At 39.4% G+C, this 18,347-nt stretch overlaps 1 protein-coding gene across 1 annotated transcript in view; it reads right to left on the bottom strand.

Moving 5' to 3' along the window:
- Window positions 1–18,347, bottom strand: part of RAD51B (RAD51 paralog B) — a 350,424-nt gene that overhangs the window by 115,578 nt on the left and 216,499 nt on the right. Inside the window, exon 9 of the mRNA XM_021537030.2 lies at window positions 7,915–7,993. Within this exon, the coding sequence (XP_021392705.2) occupies window positions 7,915–7,993 (79 nt within the window). The remainder of the gene's footprint in view (window positions 1–7,914; window positions 7,994–18,347) is intronic.

Below are 18,347 nucleotides of genomic sequence, written 5' to 3'. Positions count from 1 at the left end.
TTTCACTTCATGTTTTGTTTGGTTTTCCTGTTGATGCATCCTGCACCCTCCAGTGCTAAGCTGGTGGGATCCCACATACTTTTCCTGGCATGTGGTGTTTAAAATAAGAGACCTCAGCAATCGGATATCCTCAGCATTTCCAGCTATTGAACACAATCATGAGTGCTGTGATCCAATTTCAGAGCAGAAGAGGAAAGATATAGAGTAATATTCTCCCTGTGCTGCTATGGGGCAGACAAAAGAAAACTAAGCAAACAGGATGTTCTGCTCCTCTGTGGACTTCAGCAAATGCCACAGCAGACAGGATATGGTCTAGCTCACAGCTAGGACTCACAGCTGCAATGTATGTGCCTGGCTGCCCAATACCTTGTTTTGGGTAATTCACTCACAGCACAAATATACCATGTAGAAAAGTAAAAGATGTGGTGTGCAGTTCCCACCTGTCATGTCTCAAGACTGCAGTCCATCAAGCATATGCAGCCTGAAGGAGGAATTTGATATTTATATATGCTACTAAGAAAGAATCTCATCCCATCCCTAAATTCACTCACAACATCTTCACCAGTGCAACACTTGGTGTTCACAACTTTGGATTTCAGCCTGCTTATTCTAAGCCTATTCACCCAATAGTAAGGCATATCTCAGCTGAGGTCTCCACAACAGCACACAGCACTCAGTTCAGACTATTCAGACTCTAATATTCCCCAGCATTTTCTAGAAGTGTCACTCCCCACATCTCAGCTGCTGCTTCTAGGAAGTGCACCTTCACAGAGCTTTGGATGGTATGGGAGAATGCTTCTGTAGTTGAAGAACTAGGAAGTTTAAATGAAAACAAGATTCAGTGAACAATACAGCAAAATATTTTCAACAACATCTTTTGTTGAATTGTTAATTATAGCATCATTTGCCTTTGCTTCCTCTTCACCCCTGTAGGCTTGTGCTGCCTTGCCTATGTGCTGAGCCCTAAGGCAGACCCCTAGGGTTATTCAGATGGCAAACCAAAGGACAGCCTAGGCTGCTACCCAACACTCTAGCAAACTGCTGACTAGCCTCCTTGCTGCTCTTATCTCTATAATGCTTCTTTAACTCAATCTAGCCCTGAAATTTAATCTCAAAAGTTTTTCAGGGGTCTTCACAGAACTGAATGACAAAGGACCAGGTTTGGTTTCATTACAACACTGAGGAGCAGTGCTAAAGTTGAAAGGAACATTGCAGAAGATACTTTATAGTAACAGCCCAACATTATGAATTTTAGGGAATGACTGTAACGAGAAAAAGCATTTGAAGTAAACCACTGTTTGCTGAGAGGGTTTATCACATGCGCCTGTTTCTAAGAAAGTGCTATATATTCCTATTCCATCTTATCAAGATAGATTTAAGAATATATGAGAAGATAATTTAAATCTGTGACGGAGCAAGTCAACACATCAGATGCAGAGATACATGAGGTTGTTCAGGGTATGTTAATTCTTGAAACACAGAGAAAGTTTCACAGAAAAACAGCACTGGGGTCAAAGCAGTGGAAGCCCTGTTTGTAAAGTGTTATCCCTGTGCTAGTAAGCGTCTCCTCAGGCAAAGTTTTCCAGTTTCGATGTGTGCTTCCCTACACAGAATTGCACTCTGGAGACTTCCAGAGTTTAGACTGTACGTAACTCTTGGATCTCCTCAGCAGAGGGAACAATAAAGTACCCAGAATTTCTCTCTGGAAAACAGGCTGTACACTTAGGGATTTTACAAGATTTTAGTAATACATAAATTCCTATAGCTGAAGAAAAGTTGCATGTATTACCAAGGGTAACTAATTTGGGTCATAGTCCTCTATTGCTAACTACATTTTCACAAGATCAAATTACATCATGATGGTTTCACCAAACATGTTAGAGGTGAAACCGGTACAGACATAAACTTTGAGGATAGCAAAAGAAACCTAGTTGTACCTATGTGAGAAAAGAAAAAAAATCACTGAGACTTAACTGTCTTTTACCTTCATAAGCTGCACACAAAAGCATGATACTTTATTCTGGCTGAAAAACATGTTTTTGAACAGCTTCCTACTCATGAATGTGTTCACTTAAGAACATTAAGTCCATTTTAGATACATTTGACCTACAAAATCTGTACAAATCTGTACAAATCTGTAGCTTGAAAGATATGACATCTACATTAAATCCAGGCAATTACTAGTAGAGTCTTAGTCTTCCATGACAATGTTCAGTTCCCAGAACAATATATTGTCAAAAATCACAGACACTACCTCTAATCAACAGACAATTACACTCCTTATGTTAAAAGCCTTTTGGAAAAAAGGCCATTTGCTTTAGTAGTATGCTGAAAACCCAGGGGAGCAGCCTACTTTGATCAGGAATCCATTACACAGAGCCTGGTAAGGAGAAAATTTCTCTGAAGTGAGATAATTTTGTCCCAGGAAGCCTATGCCAGCCTTGAAAAGAGGGGAACAGACTTACACTCTTCAGATCATTGTTTTAACACTGGATTAAAACAAATTAATTTTGATTTGCACTTGTATAAATGAGAACAGATTTGGCACACTGCTTACACTAAAACTTTTCTTTGTATTACATTTAGTAGAACTTCAGACAAGTTAAATGCTGGCACTTCAGTTACAATCTAGTAAAGCATTTAGGAACATGTTTGGCTTTAAGTGCAAGACAGCAGTACTGTATCTTTACATGCATCTTTAAAATTAAGCAGTAATTCAAAGCATTGTGCTAAACTAGATTTATCCAGCATAATATCCCTGCACAAGTTAAGCTCACAGGAACAAGCATGGCCAGAAACTTTATCAATCCACTGCCTATCTACTATGCCACTATGTGAAAGGTCATGTTTGCAGAGAGAAGCATTTCATTTTATTGAAATTCCAGTTTGTTTGGTTTCTACTGGATCTAAACCCAAGAGGCCTCTAGTCTTCCTTCACCATTAAAATGTTTTCCTTCCATTTCTCATAATAAACATTTTATTTGGTTTTGCATCTGTGCCCTGTTTCTCTGTCCTCCTTCTTTTGACAGCCATGGAGTTTGGCTCCTCCACCAAGGCTTTGGCAGTGCTGTTGCAGAGCAGTAGAGCAATTCCCACAAACCTATCTAGTGAGGACACCCTCTCCCAAGCAAACACCATTCCTGGGCCAGGTTTAGTAACCCACTCCTCAAAATGCCATGAATTGCCTGAACAAAAGAACATTTTCATTCATGTCAGCTCTATCTGTGTGGGTGATGTTGCTGGCAGTCTTATTTTTTCTCATGCCTTACTCCCAGGACAGACTTAACCTATAAATTGATAGTGCTTCTTTGCTCTCATTATTACAAACCTGTTAAAAATGGCAAGAGACTTTCAGTGTCCTGTGGGGAATACAGCAAAAACGGTTCTACCCCACAGAGATTCTAACAATGATCAGTTCATCTTTATCCCTCCAATAGGGCTGGAAATCACCAGTGGCACTGCAAATCTTTTACCATCTCAATAGCAATGCACAACTCTATTCCCATTAATCTGTCTCCCACCCATTCACACATGAAGTACAACCCTGCTTCATTTTACAGATTATATCCATGTTGCTCCAGACAAAGGTCACTTTATAGTTACAGTTCTTCAATTGAATAAAACCTTTTGATGCAGTAAATCATTGTCTTTCACTGTTCAAACCAACACAATACAATACAAATAACGCTGCCCTTTCTTTCAGAATTCCTTTTCTACCTCACTACTTGTTTCTTTACAAAATAAAATGAGGCACTTTTCACTCGCTTCAGCCATAGAAATTAGTTATTGCACTTTGGAGACAGTTTGCCATGCTGCACTACAAACCCAGACCCTATGCTATTTTGAGATCAAAATGAGCCTCTTTCATTACCTTAGTGACAAATGAAACATAATGTACTAAGGTTTCCCTAGATTTAGCTGTTACTAGATCTTTTCCCTTACTACTGTGAAACTTAAAAGACACTCTCTTCCAAGTGTCACATTCTTTTGTTTCTACATATAATAAGTTACCTGCCTCAATAGGACATTACATGCAAGGTGAGTACATTTGTGTTCAGACAGGTTGTGTGCAGTGAAAAAGAGGGCAGCAGAAGGGGTGGATTAATAAACTAACTATCCAGTCCCGTAGCACACCCCCAAACTCTTCCCTTTAGCAATACAAGGTATTCTATTCTTTCTTTGAGAAGTAAGGGGAGCCAGTCAGCAGGAGACATAACATTTTGAGGTTAAATTTATAGCCAGTTATACTTTCAAAAAGGAAGAGTAAAACATAGCAAGATAAATCATTATGCCAAGTACACTCATGAAAAATGGCAACCATTTAACAGTATTACTGCTTATTTTTAGCACTGAAGGTCATTACAAGACCTGAGGACGAAAGATGAAGGCAGACAAATTCTAATCTGAAATACAGAACAAGGGTTTTGCAGCAAGGTAGCTAAAACTTGAAAACACTGCGAGGCAAACCAGGCACCTGAAGGAACATGTATGATATATGGGAGGTCAGTTTGGATGAACTGATAATTCTATCCATCTTTAAACCCTATGAAACTGAAAATATATTATTATTCAAAAGCACATCCTAGCTCGCTAATATAATTTGCCTTATGTTTTCAGTGCTTCTGAGTTTTTCCATGAAGAGCAATGTTAATCACTTAGTTAAAACATTCAGTCCCAAAAGACTCTTCAGCTGGCAAACAGCCACCGTGTCCCTGTCTCCTTTTGCAGCACCATCTTCTTGGTAACAGAAGGCATTTGCTTAAGTAAGATGGAATGAGACTTCCTCAAATAGCTGAGTTGTTGGTAGGTAACAGCTAGGCTTCTTGCCTACTTGTATTTATACTCCAGAACACTGCTGCTTTGAAAGCTAGACTTGGATGATCACCCATAGCATACAGGTTCAAATCAGTTTCATTCAGCCTATCTTTTTCGCATATGTATGCACAAAGCTAAGTAGCATCTTCTAGTTCAGCTGGCCTAACCCAGCAGTGCTACATTCAATTTCAATGAAACTACAATTCGGCAAGAGCAGCTCAAAATTTCTTCTGTTGTACCAGAACAGAATTACCAGTTAGCAACTTCCAATTAAAACAGAAGTTATTTCATAGCCAAGGAGAAAAATAATGTTACAACTTTTACTCTTAATCAAGTAGATCTGAAGCTCTTTTAATTGTATTCTTCTTTTTAACGGTATGACTCCACTCACTGCCACTGGTATATTGAACTAGGGAAGCGACAGCAAGTTCTTAGAACAGCAAACACAAGCTGACAGTAAAACTTCCAATATTTTGCTGTGCTTGATCCAGATTTCTGCCTTTTTGTCTAAGATCTCTATGAAATAGAGATTGGCTGTCAGACTGGATTCTACACTCACAATTCAGGTTCATCAAAGAATGACACTGGCAGAACATAACATGACACTGCATTGCAATGTTAAGGCAACTGAGGATATTTTTAGGGTTGCAGTCCACCCCCCCTATAGCACAGAGCAATTTGAAACAATGAAAGGAGGAGGCTGCAGACTTGTCTTTGCTAAATTTATGATTCTCCAATCTTGCTTTTCAATCATCACATTTCATTTCTCTAGTCTGAAAGTGGAAATAAGAGAATGAGTGCATAAATGGATTCTCTTAATCCCTGAACACTTCAGATTTATAAAAGCAAAGAAGTTTTCTCCAAGGGACCCTTGGGCAGCCTGGAGATCTCCTCTGATAATAAAAGTGAAGCAGTTCTGTCTTCACTAGGATCTCCCCCAAAAAATTCTGTGCTTGCACTGAGGCCATGAGATGCAAAGATACCAGGGAAACAGAGCAGCAATTTACATTGACAAAGAGGATTTTGATACACTCCTCCAAATGGGGCAGCATTACCATCTTAATAGCCTTTTGCTCTCAGCCCTCTTCCTGAGGACGCTGGAGATTTTTGCAAATGGAGAACAGTTCCGCTTCCCATTTTAACTGCAACAATAGCAGAAGGGCTCCTTAAACTGCATCAAATAGCAGTCTGTGAAATCCCTAACTAGCCGCTGCCTCTCCTGCCGTTTTATTATCCTCCAGCCCACAGAACAAAGCGGGGGAGAGCTCCTCCTCTTTTTTTTTTTTTTTTTTTTTTTTAGCCTATTCCACACATCCTAATCTCTCAGAGGTGGCAATGGAAATTGCTTGTGGAACTGTTAAATCACACTTTCACTTTGTCTTTCGTTCCCCATTCACCCTCGCTAATCAGGGAGCTTCCAGCCACATTTTCCGATATCAATTTGTTTATGGCCTATTGGTTAATGGTCCTGGGATGGGACCCCCTGAGTAAAATGAAAGAATCCTGGGCACTTCAGCCAGCTGCTGCTTCTCACCAGTTCCCACATCCACCCACTTGTTCCCATCAGCCACCCTCAGTGTGCTCCCCTCCTGACTCCAAGGGAATTAAACTACAAAGGCGGAACGGGAGAGGTGCCTTTGCGGCCAGGCTGGGGACAGAGCCCACTGGTCAGCGCTTCGTGGTGCCCTCAGACACGCACCGGCTGGCCCGTGGCTGCTTGCCTGACTGTCATCTTCCCTTGCATCCAGCTTCCCTTTGGAAAGAAGCACCAAGTACAGCTTCCAGAAAAACTCTAGCCTCTCTAGAACAAGGAAGCCTGGTGCCACAGTCTGCATCTTATCCAAACCAGACATTTCCTGGTGATTTGCTCACTTCCTGTTTCCACAGAAATAATGATCACTGAAATGCGGGATGAGACCATGCAATATTTACTTTGACAAATCAGTGAGATGGTTCATGTGTGTTTACAAGTCTCTGTAAAAGAGTCTGGGGAACCATACCCTTCCTTGCTACCCATCTTGGAGAAAAATATCAAAAATAGAAACATATTGATGTAGCCAGAAACTAATCGAGGGCTCACACAGAGAAGATGGTCTTGTTGCCTTTCAAAATGCACAAAGAATGCCTGATATCAAGACATCAATTACTTAAAGAAATCCAAACTGCTATTTTATCTGTTTGTAGAAAAATGGCAAATGATGTTTTAAATGTATACCCCAGAAACATACGGGTATAGGGAAAAGAGCAGTTGCCACACTTTTAATCCAGTGATATCCTTCTATCAGAATGCTGCTCCATCATTATGTGCAACCAGGCCTATTTGTTCTTTAAAGGTATGGTTCAGTCTTGGGAAAGCTATATTCATGGCTCACAGAAAAGAGCTGAAAAATTAAGATTGTCTCTGAACAAATTCTCTGTTTCTGAAATGGGAAAACTCAACAAAATTGATCTATGATTGTTTGTCAAAAACTAAGATGTTTGTTGGGATAAATGGGAAAAGAAGGGAAGAGTTGAACTTCCCTCTTTGCTGTGTCTAAAAGTACATGATTCAGGACACAGCCAGGAGGGATTCTAGTTCCCTGTCAGCATGGCAGTAATATCCAGCTTTTCAGTATACCACTTCATATCCTAGAGAATTTGAGGATAATTTAAGACCATAGGGCATTAGCATTAAAATTATCACAAAAATAGAAAACAGATATTAATTCCCTGCATTTTTAAGGATGCCAAGCCATTTGCTAAAGAAGAACCATTTTTTACAGTATGTTTTAATGACAGATGGGTATGTTTATCCTGAAGAAACCTATCCCATAGGACCCAAACCATTCCACTTTACCTTGGAGAAAAACAGGGAGCCCTGGTTAATAATTTCAAGGCCCATTTCTAGATCCATGGCAACAGGCAAGAACTAATTTAGTGTAATCCAAGAAAAAACAGTGAATTCAGTAGAATAATCCCCTTGTTAACCAGAATGTTTAAATGTGTGGGGTTGTAATTCAGTATGAACAGCACCATTTTCAACAATAGTTGTTGTTACCTACATTCAGTCTGCTTAAAATACTAATTGAAAAGGCAAAATAACCAATGGTCTGGTCCTACCTTGAAGAACCAAGCCTGATTTCTCAATGGTGTAGAAAAAAGTGGAGAATGGAGCAACAGGGGATTTAGCAACCAGGAGCTGCAAAGCAAATACATGATGTAAGTATGCATCTTTATAACATACTGATCAAAGCTCAAATCTGCAAAAACTTCTCGCCAGATTTAACTTTCAGAAGTCATAAAGCATACTTCAGAAATAACATGAAGTTATTGATCTAGCCCTGTCACTTCTAAGTAGTTAAGATATTCTCATACACATACATAGATCATGCTGCAATTTTAAAAGGATTTACAGGTCCTAAAAAAACACTATCATGAAAGCAGTACGTTTTGCTTGTCTTATTGGCATCCTGTTAAGCTTAACCATTCCTGCTGGTTCAGGCTTTTGCACTCTAAGACGATTTTGTTTTTTGAATAAAACTGCTACTGCCATATAGAGGGAAGTTTTAATTGCCATTAGCCATTCCACAGATATGCCCCCTTGGCTTCTCCAAGAACTCCACCCACTATCTTCACCCAGCTCCTGGAAGCAGCATGTCCACTCATGTGTCATCGCACTGGGGATGGTAACACACCATTGCAAGTACCTGGATGTCCTCTTCTGCAAAAGGGGTAACGACCATGTCAAGCTTTATTCAAGCATCTTGTCCTTGAAATATCAAAATAGGAACTGGAATTCCCTCAGGGTGAATGTACAGTCCAATTGAATTTAGCTTGGTGTTAGGGTGACACCTGAAATAAACCTGTGATGTGCTGCTGAAACTAAGTGTTTTATTATAGTTTTTCATTCATATGCATAGCTGGCTCCACTATGGTAGAACCATCCTCTAGGGGAAATGAGATGCAGCAGAACTGCAGAGACAGAAATGGGCAGAATAGGGAATGTGGGACCTGTAGGTGGCAAACTCACATAAATGTGCCCAGCTTTATTGCTTGCCTGTTTAATTTTTTTGCTCATTGCCAAGCACTGTTCCTCCACAGCTTGCCTAAAATAACCCTCATGCTGTCACCTGCATGAAAGTGACATTTTAATGACAAATTTAATACACTCTGCCCAAAATGTAATCAGCACAAACACTGATCTGACGGTGCCCACGTGGCCCTGCAGGTGTCACTGACAGCAGTGGCTGAAGCAGAGAGAAGGCTGCTGCTCTGCCTCCAGCACAGAGCTGCTGAACAAACCAGAAATACGGTTCTTGCTCACCTCTTCCACAGCTAGAAAAGGCTGTGATCTGGAAACCAGCCCTCCCAGTGGTGGCCGTCTACTCTGGGAGAGCCTCCCTGCCTTCCTGTTCCCTGGGGACATGGTTTGGGGTGGATGGTTTCCCTTCAGCTCTGCTTGAGCTTCAGCAGGGATGTGCTCCCAGCAGACCAGTCTGGCAGAGCCTGACTTGTGAGGGCTGAGGACACAGAGCCCACCTGCCAGCTTCCTTTCATCCAAGCTCCCTGTGAGGCCTGTCACGCAATGTGCTGTGGAACCTCACACACCTCAGTGCCTAAATTCCCGAAGCCCTATCAAATACTGCACCCTTACAGCCCATGATAGGCAGCCTTCTGTCAGATACATCCAAATACAGATAAAAATCCCATTTTTTCCAAAGGGCATGCCCTAATTCTGCCAAATATTTCAGCATTTGTAAGGGTTATGGCATATGAATTCTGGTTGGTGGTGCCTATCAGTCAGTGGGGAAGTAGTGAGCAGGTTTTACAAACTCCAAGAGAGACTACAAGGGAAACAAGGAAGTTCACATTCTCCAAAACTGCTCACATTTCCCTGCAAAGCCAGACAGTATTGAATAACATGTAAACATACAGAACTGGGACATTTATTCCTAAGTGTAAGAATAGCAATATCAAGCAGCAGAAGTTTGAGCTCTGCAGTGTCCGAGTATCCAAAAGATTTGACAGCAAATTCTGCTGCAGCATCAAGGCTCACATGATCTTCCTGTAGCACTTTAAATGCTAAGGTTGTCTGTAGAGTAGGTAGTTTCATTTGCAATTGTATGTAATCTGCAGACAGGACCATGCTTAGATGCTTAGTCTTGCAACTCTTTCTCATCTGATTCTGATGTGGGCCAAATTAAGAATGTCCCCATATCTGGTTCTTCAAATACAACCATTATTACCTACAGACAGCTATTATTTTTATGGGCTTCAGCATTTAAACCAAACATAATCTCCCTTCTTCTTTGAAAGTGAAAAATAAAGGCAGGCACATAAAGACCACAAATACAGTTAGGGAACATCAGACCAGTCCAAATGTTAATGTTTTCCCTTCTGTTTTATGAAGCTGGCAAAGCCACCTCAGGATATGATACTATGAATACTTTGTGAATTCTCCAAGTAGGAAAACTGTAGTAGCTGTAGTAGCACTTTCCCCTCTTCCATGTTAATTACCATTCTCTGTGGGATTATCTCCTGGAGAAAAGAGGGACAAGTCACATCCCACATGCCTGATGCACTCTAACAAAACCTGAATTCCCTTGCCTGTGATTATCACAGAATCACAGAATAAGCTGAACTGGAAGAGATGCACAAGGTTCATCTAATCCAACTCCCAGCTCTGCACAGGACCATCCCCAGGAGTCACACCATGTACCTGAGGGCATTTTCCTAAACACTTCTTGAAGGAGCTTGATGCTTTGACCACAGCCCTGGGGAGCCTGTTCCAGTGCCCAAACACCCTCTGCACGAAGAGCATTATTCCAATAGCTAACCTAAACCTCCCCTGACAAAACTTCAGGCCATTTCCTCAGGTCCTGTCTCTGGTTACCACAGAGACAGCAGGAGGAAGACTGCCAGGAAGAAAGCAGAGTGAAGAGGAGTTGCCTCCAGGTGCTTCACACACTCCCTCAGCTCCAAAAATATAAGAGAGAGGATGGAGTGGAAAAACGGTGCAAACACTCAGGTAGTTTCCCACAACAGCTGGCTGTTCAATTGGAAAGGCCTGAAGTGAAACAATTACAATTCTGACATCTAAGGTCAAATTTTGACATTCCATGCACTACTATGCACGTAAATACGAACCTATACGTGCATGTGCATTACGCATGCATGCACATGGATAGACATTCAAATAACTCTATGTACATTCTATTACTGCATTTTTATTCAGTTACAGTATGTGCACAGCTATGCATAGCAATGAAAAACTATAATAAAACACTTCCTTTCAGCAGCACATCACAGGCCCCTTTGAAAGGCATCTGAGATGCCAAATTAGCTTCCTCTTCAGTGGAATGGAAACAGCTCAGAATATTCAAAGATATTGCTTTATTTTGAATGTTTGCCCACTGAGAAAAGAACCTCTAAAGTACAACTGCCCATTTCACAACCAGATAGAGTACAGAGAATTCTTTTTATAACATCAAACTACAGTATTTAACATAACATTAAAAAATAAGTAAATATGTATTTACATTTGTTTTTCAAGCAAAATCAGGCACAGGGTGTGATCCTCGGGCTGTCCTGTGCAGGGCCAGGAGCTGGACTCTGTGATCCTTAGGAGTTCCTCCCAACTCAATATATTCTATTATTCTATGAACTAAAGTCTTGGAAAATGGGGTAAAAGAAAACATGGATGTCATGCCAGACATACATGACATCCTTCTTTGATATTTTTTTTAGAAGTCTGATATAAATTTGAACTCATCTCTTCAGATCTCTGAAAACCTTCAACAATGCTAAATGGTTACTAGTTATGAAGAAAATAAGGATAAGCACAGAAGCTGTAAGACAAAAGGAGAAACAGTTATTGGAAAGAAGACACTTCCTGGGTGCACCTGAGATATTAGTATCTCACCTAGATTGACCCACAAGGTGAGGTAGTCAAGACAGTGACAGACCCAGTTGTACGGTGCACCACCACATACACCTGGTAAAACCAGGGACACCTGGGTGTTTCTGCACAAGACACCAGCAAGGTTTCATCTGTGAGACCATGTACTGTACAGGTCACTTATGAACCCAAACTGCAAGAGAGGGGCTGTATGCTGGTGAGGAGACTGTAGTGGTCATCTGAGATGGCACTAGAAAAACATCAGCTCAGTGAATCTGGCAAAAATGAAGGCTGACAGTGTCTTTGTGTGTAAGTGAATGGGGAGAGAGGAAATGAGAGAATGAAGCAGGAAGAAAGAGAAGAACTTCTCAAACTGACAACACTGCAGAAGAACAGATTTGCAGCAATGAAGACATTTTGGCTGGAAATTTTAAAGTTCATAACTATCAGTAAAATGAGACTGTGAAAGAGCCTTCAACTCAAAACAGGCAAAGCTAAAAAGTTAATCTTTGTTTTTAGGATTCAGATGAAAATATTTATGAAAGGGATATGAAGCAGTGCCTCGGGAGCACTTCATGACCTGTTAAGTCTCTTCAAGTCCTATGGGCTTCCTGACAGCAACAAAGCCCTGCCAACCAACCTTTTATGCTGATAGAACTGACAGAGTTGGAACAATGCATACTAACAATGTCCTTTGATGGCTGACATGCAACTAAGGATCTTTGTGATGAATAAACCAAGAAAAAGTTACTGGTTTTCAAATACAAAATTTGTCATTTAAAGTCTTCTCATCTATATCTTCTGGTGAGCATCCATGAGATTCCTAACAGCCACCTGAGGATGTGGAGAATAAATGGGATCTTCCAGAATAATTCAGAAATAGGTAGCACAGGCAGACTAGGAATTTATAAAACTCACATATATTCAAGTATATGTCTTGTTTCTATTTCAAATCACTCCTGGCTGAAAACTGGGGAGTGTACAGAGAGATGTGTTATGTGAACCTGGATCTGAATTCAGAATTATTTAATAACAAGCTGAAACACAGATCTCTTTTCATAATCTTACTTTATAAAACTTGAGATCATGAACCAAAATTTTCAGTCCAACATAGAAGATTTCCTCAGTTCCTTTTTCACTTCAGGAAAAGAAAGGAAAATAGAACTCTACTATCATTCTTGATGTAAAGGAATTTATTGCACTGTTTCCTAGCCAGATAAGTGAAATACCCACCTTTAGTGATAAGTACTAATTTAATCATGGAATCAAAAATTAATCCAGGCCCCACCATTTTTTTTTTTCTATTAACACTTCAGTGCAAGTTAAAGTTGAACCAAAAGTAGTACACATTTTGAGATGAGTAAACAGTAATGGTAAATAATAGGCTAAAGAAATTAACAGGCATTTTGATTACAAAAAATATTTCAAAATAGTAAAATTAATAGAAAACAGACATAAAAAAATGATGAAACAGTACTGAGCCTTTCTAATTTATCCTATGATACTTCCAAAATGCTCTCCATGATCTACCCATGAGCTTCTGGAACGGAGTGTAAAATCCATCTGCAGTTATAATGCTGCTGTCCCTAGAAAGCAATTTCAAGTTTTGCCAAGTCCAACCTCTATAAAATGGTCAAATCTTAGTTTCCTTTCTTTTCTTTCTAGCATCACATTTCTCTGTCAAGAGTTTTGTAATAAATATTTATTATTTGACAACAATGTAGAATAAATGTTAAATGACTGAAAAATAATTTCTGTCATAAAGCATGCTAAGAACACAAAGGTACTGTGTAAGAGGAAATATATCACCTTGATGAAAAGTGAATAGAAATTGGATAGATGCCATTAGATTAGATAAAGGAAGATAAATGTAAGACAAGCAGAGCAGCTGAGAAAGAATTGATGATGACAGCAGAAATATTGTACATTAACATTTGTTTTAGTTAGGGAAAACATTTTTAATAATACATTTTATTGTTTATAAGCTTTAAGGAAGAGATGAATCACAGAATTGATTGCAGAAGCCCAGCAGAAAATAGTAATTATTGGGACAACACCTCCTGTCAATAGCAAGGAAAGCGATGAATTGGAAAAGGTATTGCATGAACTTTCAGAAGGCTTCTGACAACCAGAAATCAAGCCAATGTTCTGCCAAAAATAAAAAAGTAAAGATGATGAAGAGGGCAGAACCTTATATCAAATTACTTATCAAAATGCCAGGATGACAAACTACCAAACAGTGAAATAACAAGATGATTTTGACTAAGCTATCAGCTCTCACATGACTGAAAAATTATTATTTTATATTGGAAAGTGAATGATTTTAACAAAACTAATGGACTAAGATATTTCAATGAAATATTTGAAAAAATCATCTGTATTAACATTTAATACATAATTTCCATTTATACTGAAAAGAACCACTTGTGTTCCTATTTTTTTATGGAAGCTATTACAAGAAATTGATTTTTAGCCATGACTAAGGAACATAAATAAAACTATTTGAACCTTCCCTTAAAGTATGTCAGTTTCTTATCAATGAACAGATTCTTCTCTTTTTATTTTATTCTATGTCAAGCTTTTTCTTACACTACCTTTTCTCCTTGACTCTTATTATTCTTGTCTGTGCATATAACATGCACTAGGGACTGAATGAAAAGCAAATCCACATTTACAGTCAATAAATAATTTAGAATTCAGGTCTACTGACTGAATACCAGAGACATGTGAAAGGAGTCTGGCTCTCATTACTCTTGTGGCTCTTGCTAAAACAATGCTGGCTTGCTGCAACATTTTGCTAATTCTTGTTGCTGTCCTATTGCACTGAACAAGCTTTGCTAATAGTTGGTGCATTTCAGTAACACCATGTTCCCTTGAAAGAGCATGAGAATTGAGAAGGAAGCCTACACCATTGACAGGGTCACTCAACAGCAAAAATATTCTCTCTCAAGGCTTGATTAGACTCATGTACTAATAAAATCAGTGCTAAGCGAAACAAATCTTTCCCATAATTGTGCCAAATTGACTGGGTGGACAATCTGCACGCCAGAATTTCCCCTCTTATTGTAGACCAGAAGAGTTGTTTTTTCAGCTGCAACAGAGCCCAGGAAAAAGCCAGGAAGGAAAACAACAAAGTTGATTTTGCATCAGATATCCCAGTAGACTTCATAACTGTTTTTTCTGCCCTCCTTTCTGCTACTTCTTAGGCCCAGCATGCCGGAATTTGATATATTCTAGAAATGAAAGCAGAAGTCCTTATTCTGCAGATCATTTACTTTTGAGCAGGAGTTGCAACCCAGTTCCCAGTCCCACAGCTCACACTGCCTTCAGCCCACCAGAAAGGTACCCAAGCAGAGAAGCAAGAGTTCCCTAAAGGGCACCAATTTAGGCTTCACAGAGTTGTTCCAACACTCCCTCTTTATGAAGCACTCTTCAGGGCAATGGGATGGCTTTTTATAACATAAGAGAAAAAAATGTTTGTGTTTCCTGCCAAGCCTTACCAAACACCAATGCTCATTGGACCTTGGAGCTCTTTCTCCCACCATGGGTTCTGATTTGACTTGGGAGATAACTTACTCTTGTTGCAGAAACAGAGTGACCCTAATGCCTTTCCAGTGTTATGGTGGAAAAAAAGTGTTTAGGTCTCCTGCAATCATTTACTAAACTCATGAGATATTCCTATAAACAATAAACTGATCTCTGATGGCAAATGGTTCTTCAGATAACAACATTTTGCACTTATATGGTGCTTAATCTATAGATTTTAAAAAGACCTTAGAAGGGTGGGAAAAAAATAACCCCATTATGCACTTGGGTAAATTGAAGCTCATAAATTAAATACAGTCCTAAAGATTTTATAGCCAATATCAGTACCAAAATCTGAATAAAATCATTAAATCCTATTGCCTTCATAAGCAAATCACTGTAGAGTTTGACTTTATCAGGATGTTTTCTTACAAAAACAATTATTCCTTGTTTTGCATCTTCCTCCAAATCTCACTGCAAGCAAAGGCTCTCTATGCACAGATTTTCCCCTTTCAAGCAGAAAAAAGCTCAGCCACTCCAGCTGTACTGTCTGCACTCAAACACTTCTCAGAAAGAAAGGCTACAGGCTAGGTGTGCTGTGCAATTATCGGGAGTAAGGAGGTAAGCCAGACAGGCTGAGGAAAAAGAGATATATGCTGTCATTCTTCAGTCTTCCCAAACATCTAGAGCCCACACATGTATTTTCCCCGTTAAAAAAAAAAAAAAAAAAAAAAAAAAAAAAAAAAAAAAAAAGGAGAAGGGAGGGGAGAGGAAGGAAAGGAAAGGAAAGGAAAGGAAAGGAAAGGAAAGGAAAGGAAAGGAAAGGAAAGGAAAGGAAAGGAAAGGAAAGGAAAGGAAAGGAAAGGAAAGGAAAGGAAAGGAAAGGAAAGGAAAGGAAAGGAAAGGAAAGGAAAGGAAAGGAAAGGAAAGGAAAGGAAAGGAAAGGAAAGGAAAGGAAAGGAAAGGAAAGGAAAGGAAAGGAAAGGAAAGGAAAGGAAAGGAAAGGAAAGGAAAGGAAAGGAAAGGAAAGGAAAGGAAAGGAAAGGAAAGGAAAGGAAAGGAAAGGAAAGGAAAGGAAAGGAAAGGAAAGGAAAGGAAAGGAAAGGAAAGGAAAGGAAAGGAAAGGAAAGGAAAGGAAAGGAAAGGAAAGGAAAGGAAAGGAAAGGAAAGGAAAGGAAAGGAAAGGAAAGGAAAGGAAAGGAAAGGAAAGGAAAGGAAAGGAAAGGAAAGGAAAGGAAAGGAAAGGAAAAGAAAAGAAGGGTGGATTGAAACAGGGCATGCTTAAGATGTCCTGAGCACTAGAGAGGGAACTGTGAGAAGCGGGGCTACAAACATGCCCCAGTACTGGGAGTAGATGTGGAATCCCTACTGCTTCTATAGATGCAAAAAAACCCCCACAAACCAACCCCCACCTCCCCCCCAAAAAAACCAAAGCAAACAAACCCAAAACACCACCAAAAATAAACCTCCAAGAAACAACCCAAAAAAGCCCACCAATCTTCATTTGGATTAAAAATATTTCTTAGGAAACCATAATTTAATTTGTGCCATATAGAGCACTTGAGAGATGTGGTTCTCTGAAGTCCAGCTGTCTGAAAAAGTTGTCATCAAGGCCAGGGTAAAGGGCCAAAACTCAATAAAATTCTTTATAGAGCACTTTAAATGGATTGTATCTCCTCTTTCCCCACAAGAAAATCTCACCTAGAGGAAACTGTTTAGGAATAAGTTTCCTTTCTAGTACTTTATGGAAAAGCAACAATGGCAGCTAGAGATGGTTTATGAGAGCCATTCCATAAACCCAAAGCAATTAGTGCAGAAAAGTAGCCAAGCAGAATTTGTGTACATCCTAAAAATGGCCATTAGCACACATCTGGAAAAAACAGCAGAGTGAATGAACTCAAAAGGCAACTGACCATCCTGCTGTCATCTCATTCCCTCAAAATTCAGCAGCACATCTGTTTATTTTCTTTTAGTGTGATACATACAGATTTCATATGTTAAAAACATTGCTAAGAGTGCAAAGCCAAGAATTCCCTGTTTATCGTCTTGAGAAAAAATGAGGGAGGGAGAAATGTAGATGCACTTATGACATTTTTACAGGGAAAACAGCAACTGTGGATGCTGATTTGAATAAGAAAATTAATGAAGATAAAGTCTTCAAAAGCTCAAGGGAAAACATGCAATGGATTCAGCATGTGAGAAAGAATTCAAAAATATCTCTATCCTGAAATATCAGCATGACACATTAACAAATGTAAATTACTATCAAAGAGATCAAACTTTCTCAGCCAAATTCCAACAGATTACCTTCATTTATAAGAGTCAGTGCTAGTGCGTAGCAGAGCTTTTGAAGTATTTAAAACAATCTCTAGAAATCATGAAGCTATGTAAAAATAGCCAAATTTCAGATAAATCACTTCTTGTCTTTTGGTTTCATCCTAGCAATAACTTCTAGGATATGATTATATTATCTTTTGTGTAAGCTTAGGCAGACCACTTCAACTTCTTCTCTGTGCTCCACTCTCAGAAGAGGTTAATGAATAAAAATTAATTCTATACCTCTGTATTTCTTATGTGAAACTATTTAGGCTGCTTATATACTTAGTTCTAGCTTACATTTATGTTAAGCATGTGTTCCTAACTCAACTACCAATAATTTTATTATTTATGCTAGATATTCATCTTAAAGTACCAGAAATTCTGGGACATCATGGTCTTGCCCATGTTAACAACAAATATGTGATAATTTCAAACAAAAGTGAGGATTACTTGTCCAGTGTGAAGACTAGAAGCCCAAGTGAGACAGATGCATTTTGTGGTACTTTTTACTTGTCTTTTCTGAATCAGCAGAATCTCAGGCAGACCTGGCTTGATGATGTTCTGGCCATAAACTTTGTTATTCTAAGAGCACCCAATAGTAGCCAGTGACCATGCTTGCACTTTGTGCAACCACAAATTCTTCCCCAAGCAGAGGTCAATTGAGTTGCTTAGGTGGCAAGAGGTAGACAGATGGTTGAAAAGCTGATGTAAAGAGACACCATGCAAAGAAGCTGAGATGCTGAGATTCTGCTTTTAGACACCAGACACAACAGGACATTCAGGAGGTAGTACTAGTGTCTGAGCTCCAAAC

This window comes from Lonchura striata, chromosome 6, assembly GCF_046129695.1.
Source record: "Lonchura striata isolate bLonStr1 chromosome 6, bLonStr1.mat, whole genome shotgun sequence".
In the NCBI taxonomy this organism is placed as follows: Eukaryota; Metazoa; Chordata; class Aves; order Passeriformes; family Estrildidae; genus Lonchura; species Lonchura striata.
This window is presented reverse-complemented; position numbering and strand designations above follow the sequence as displayed.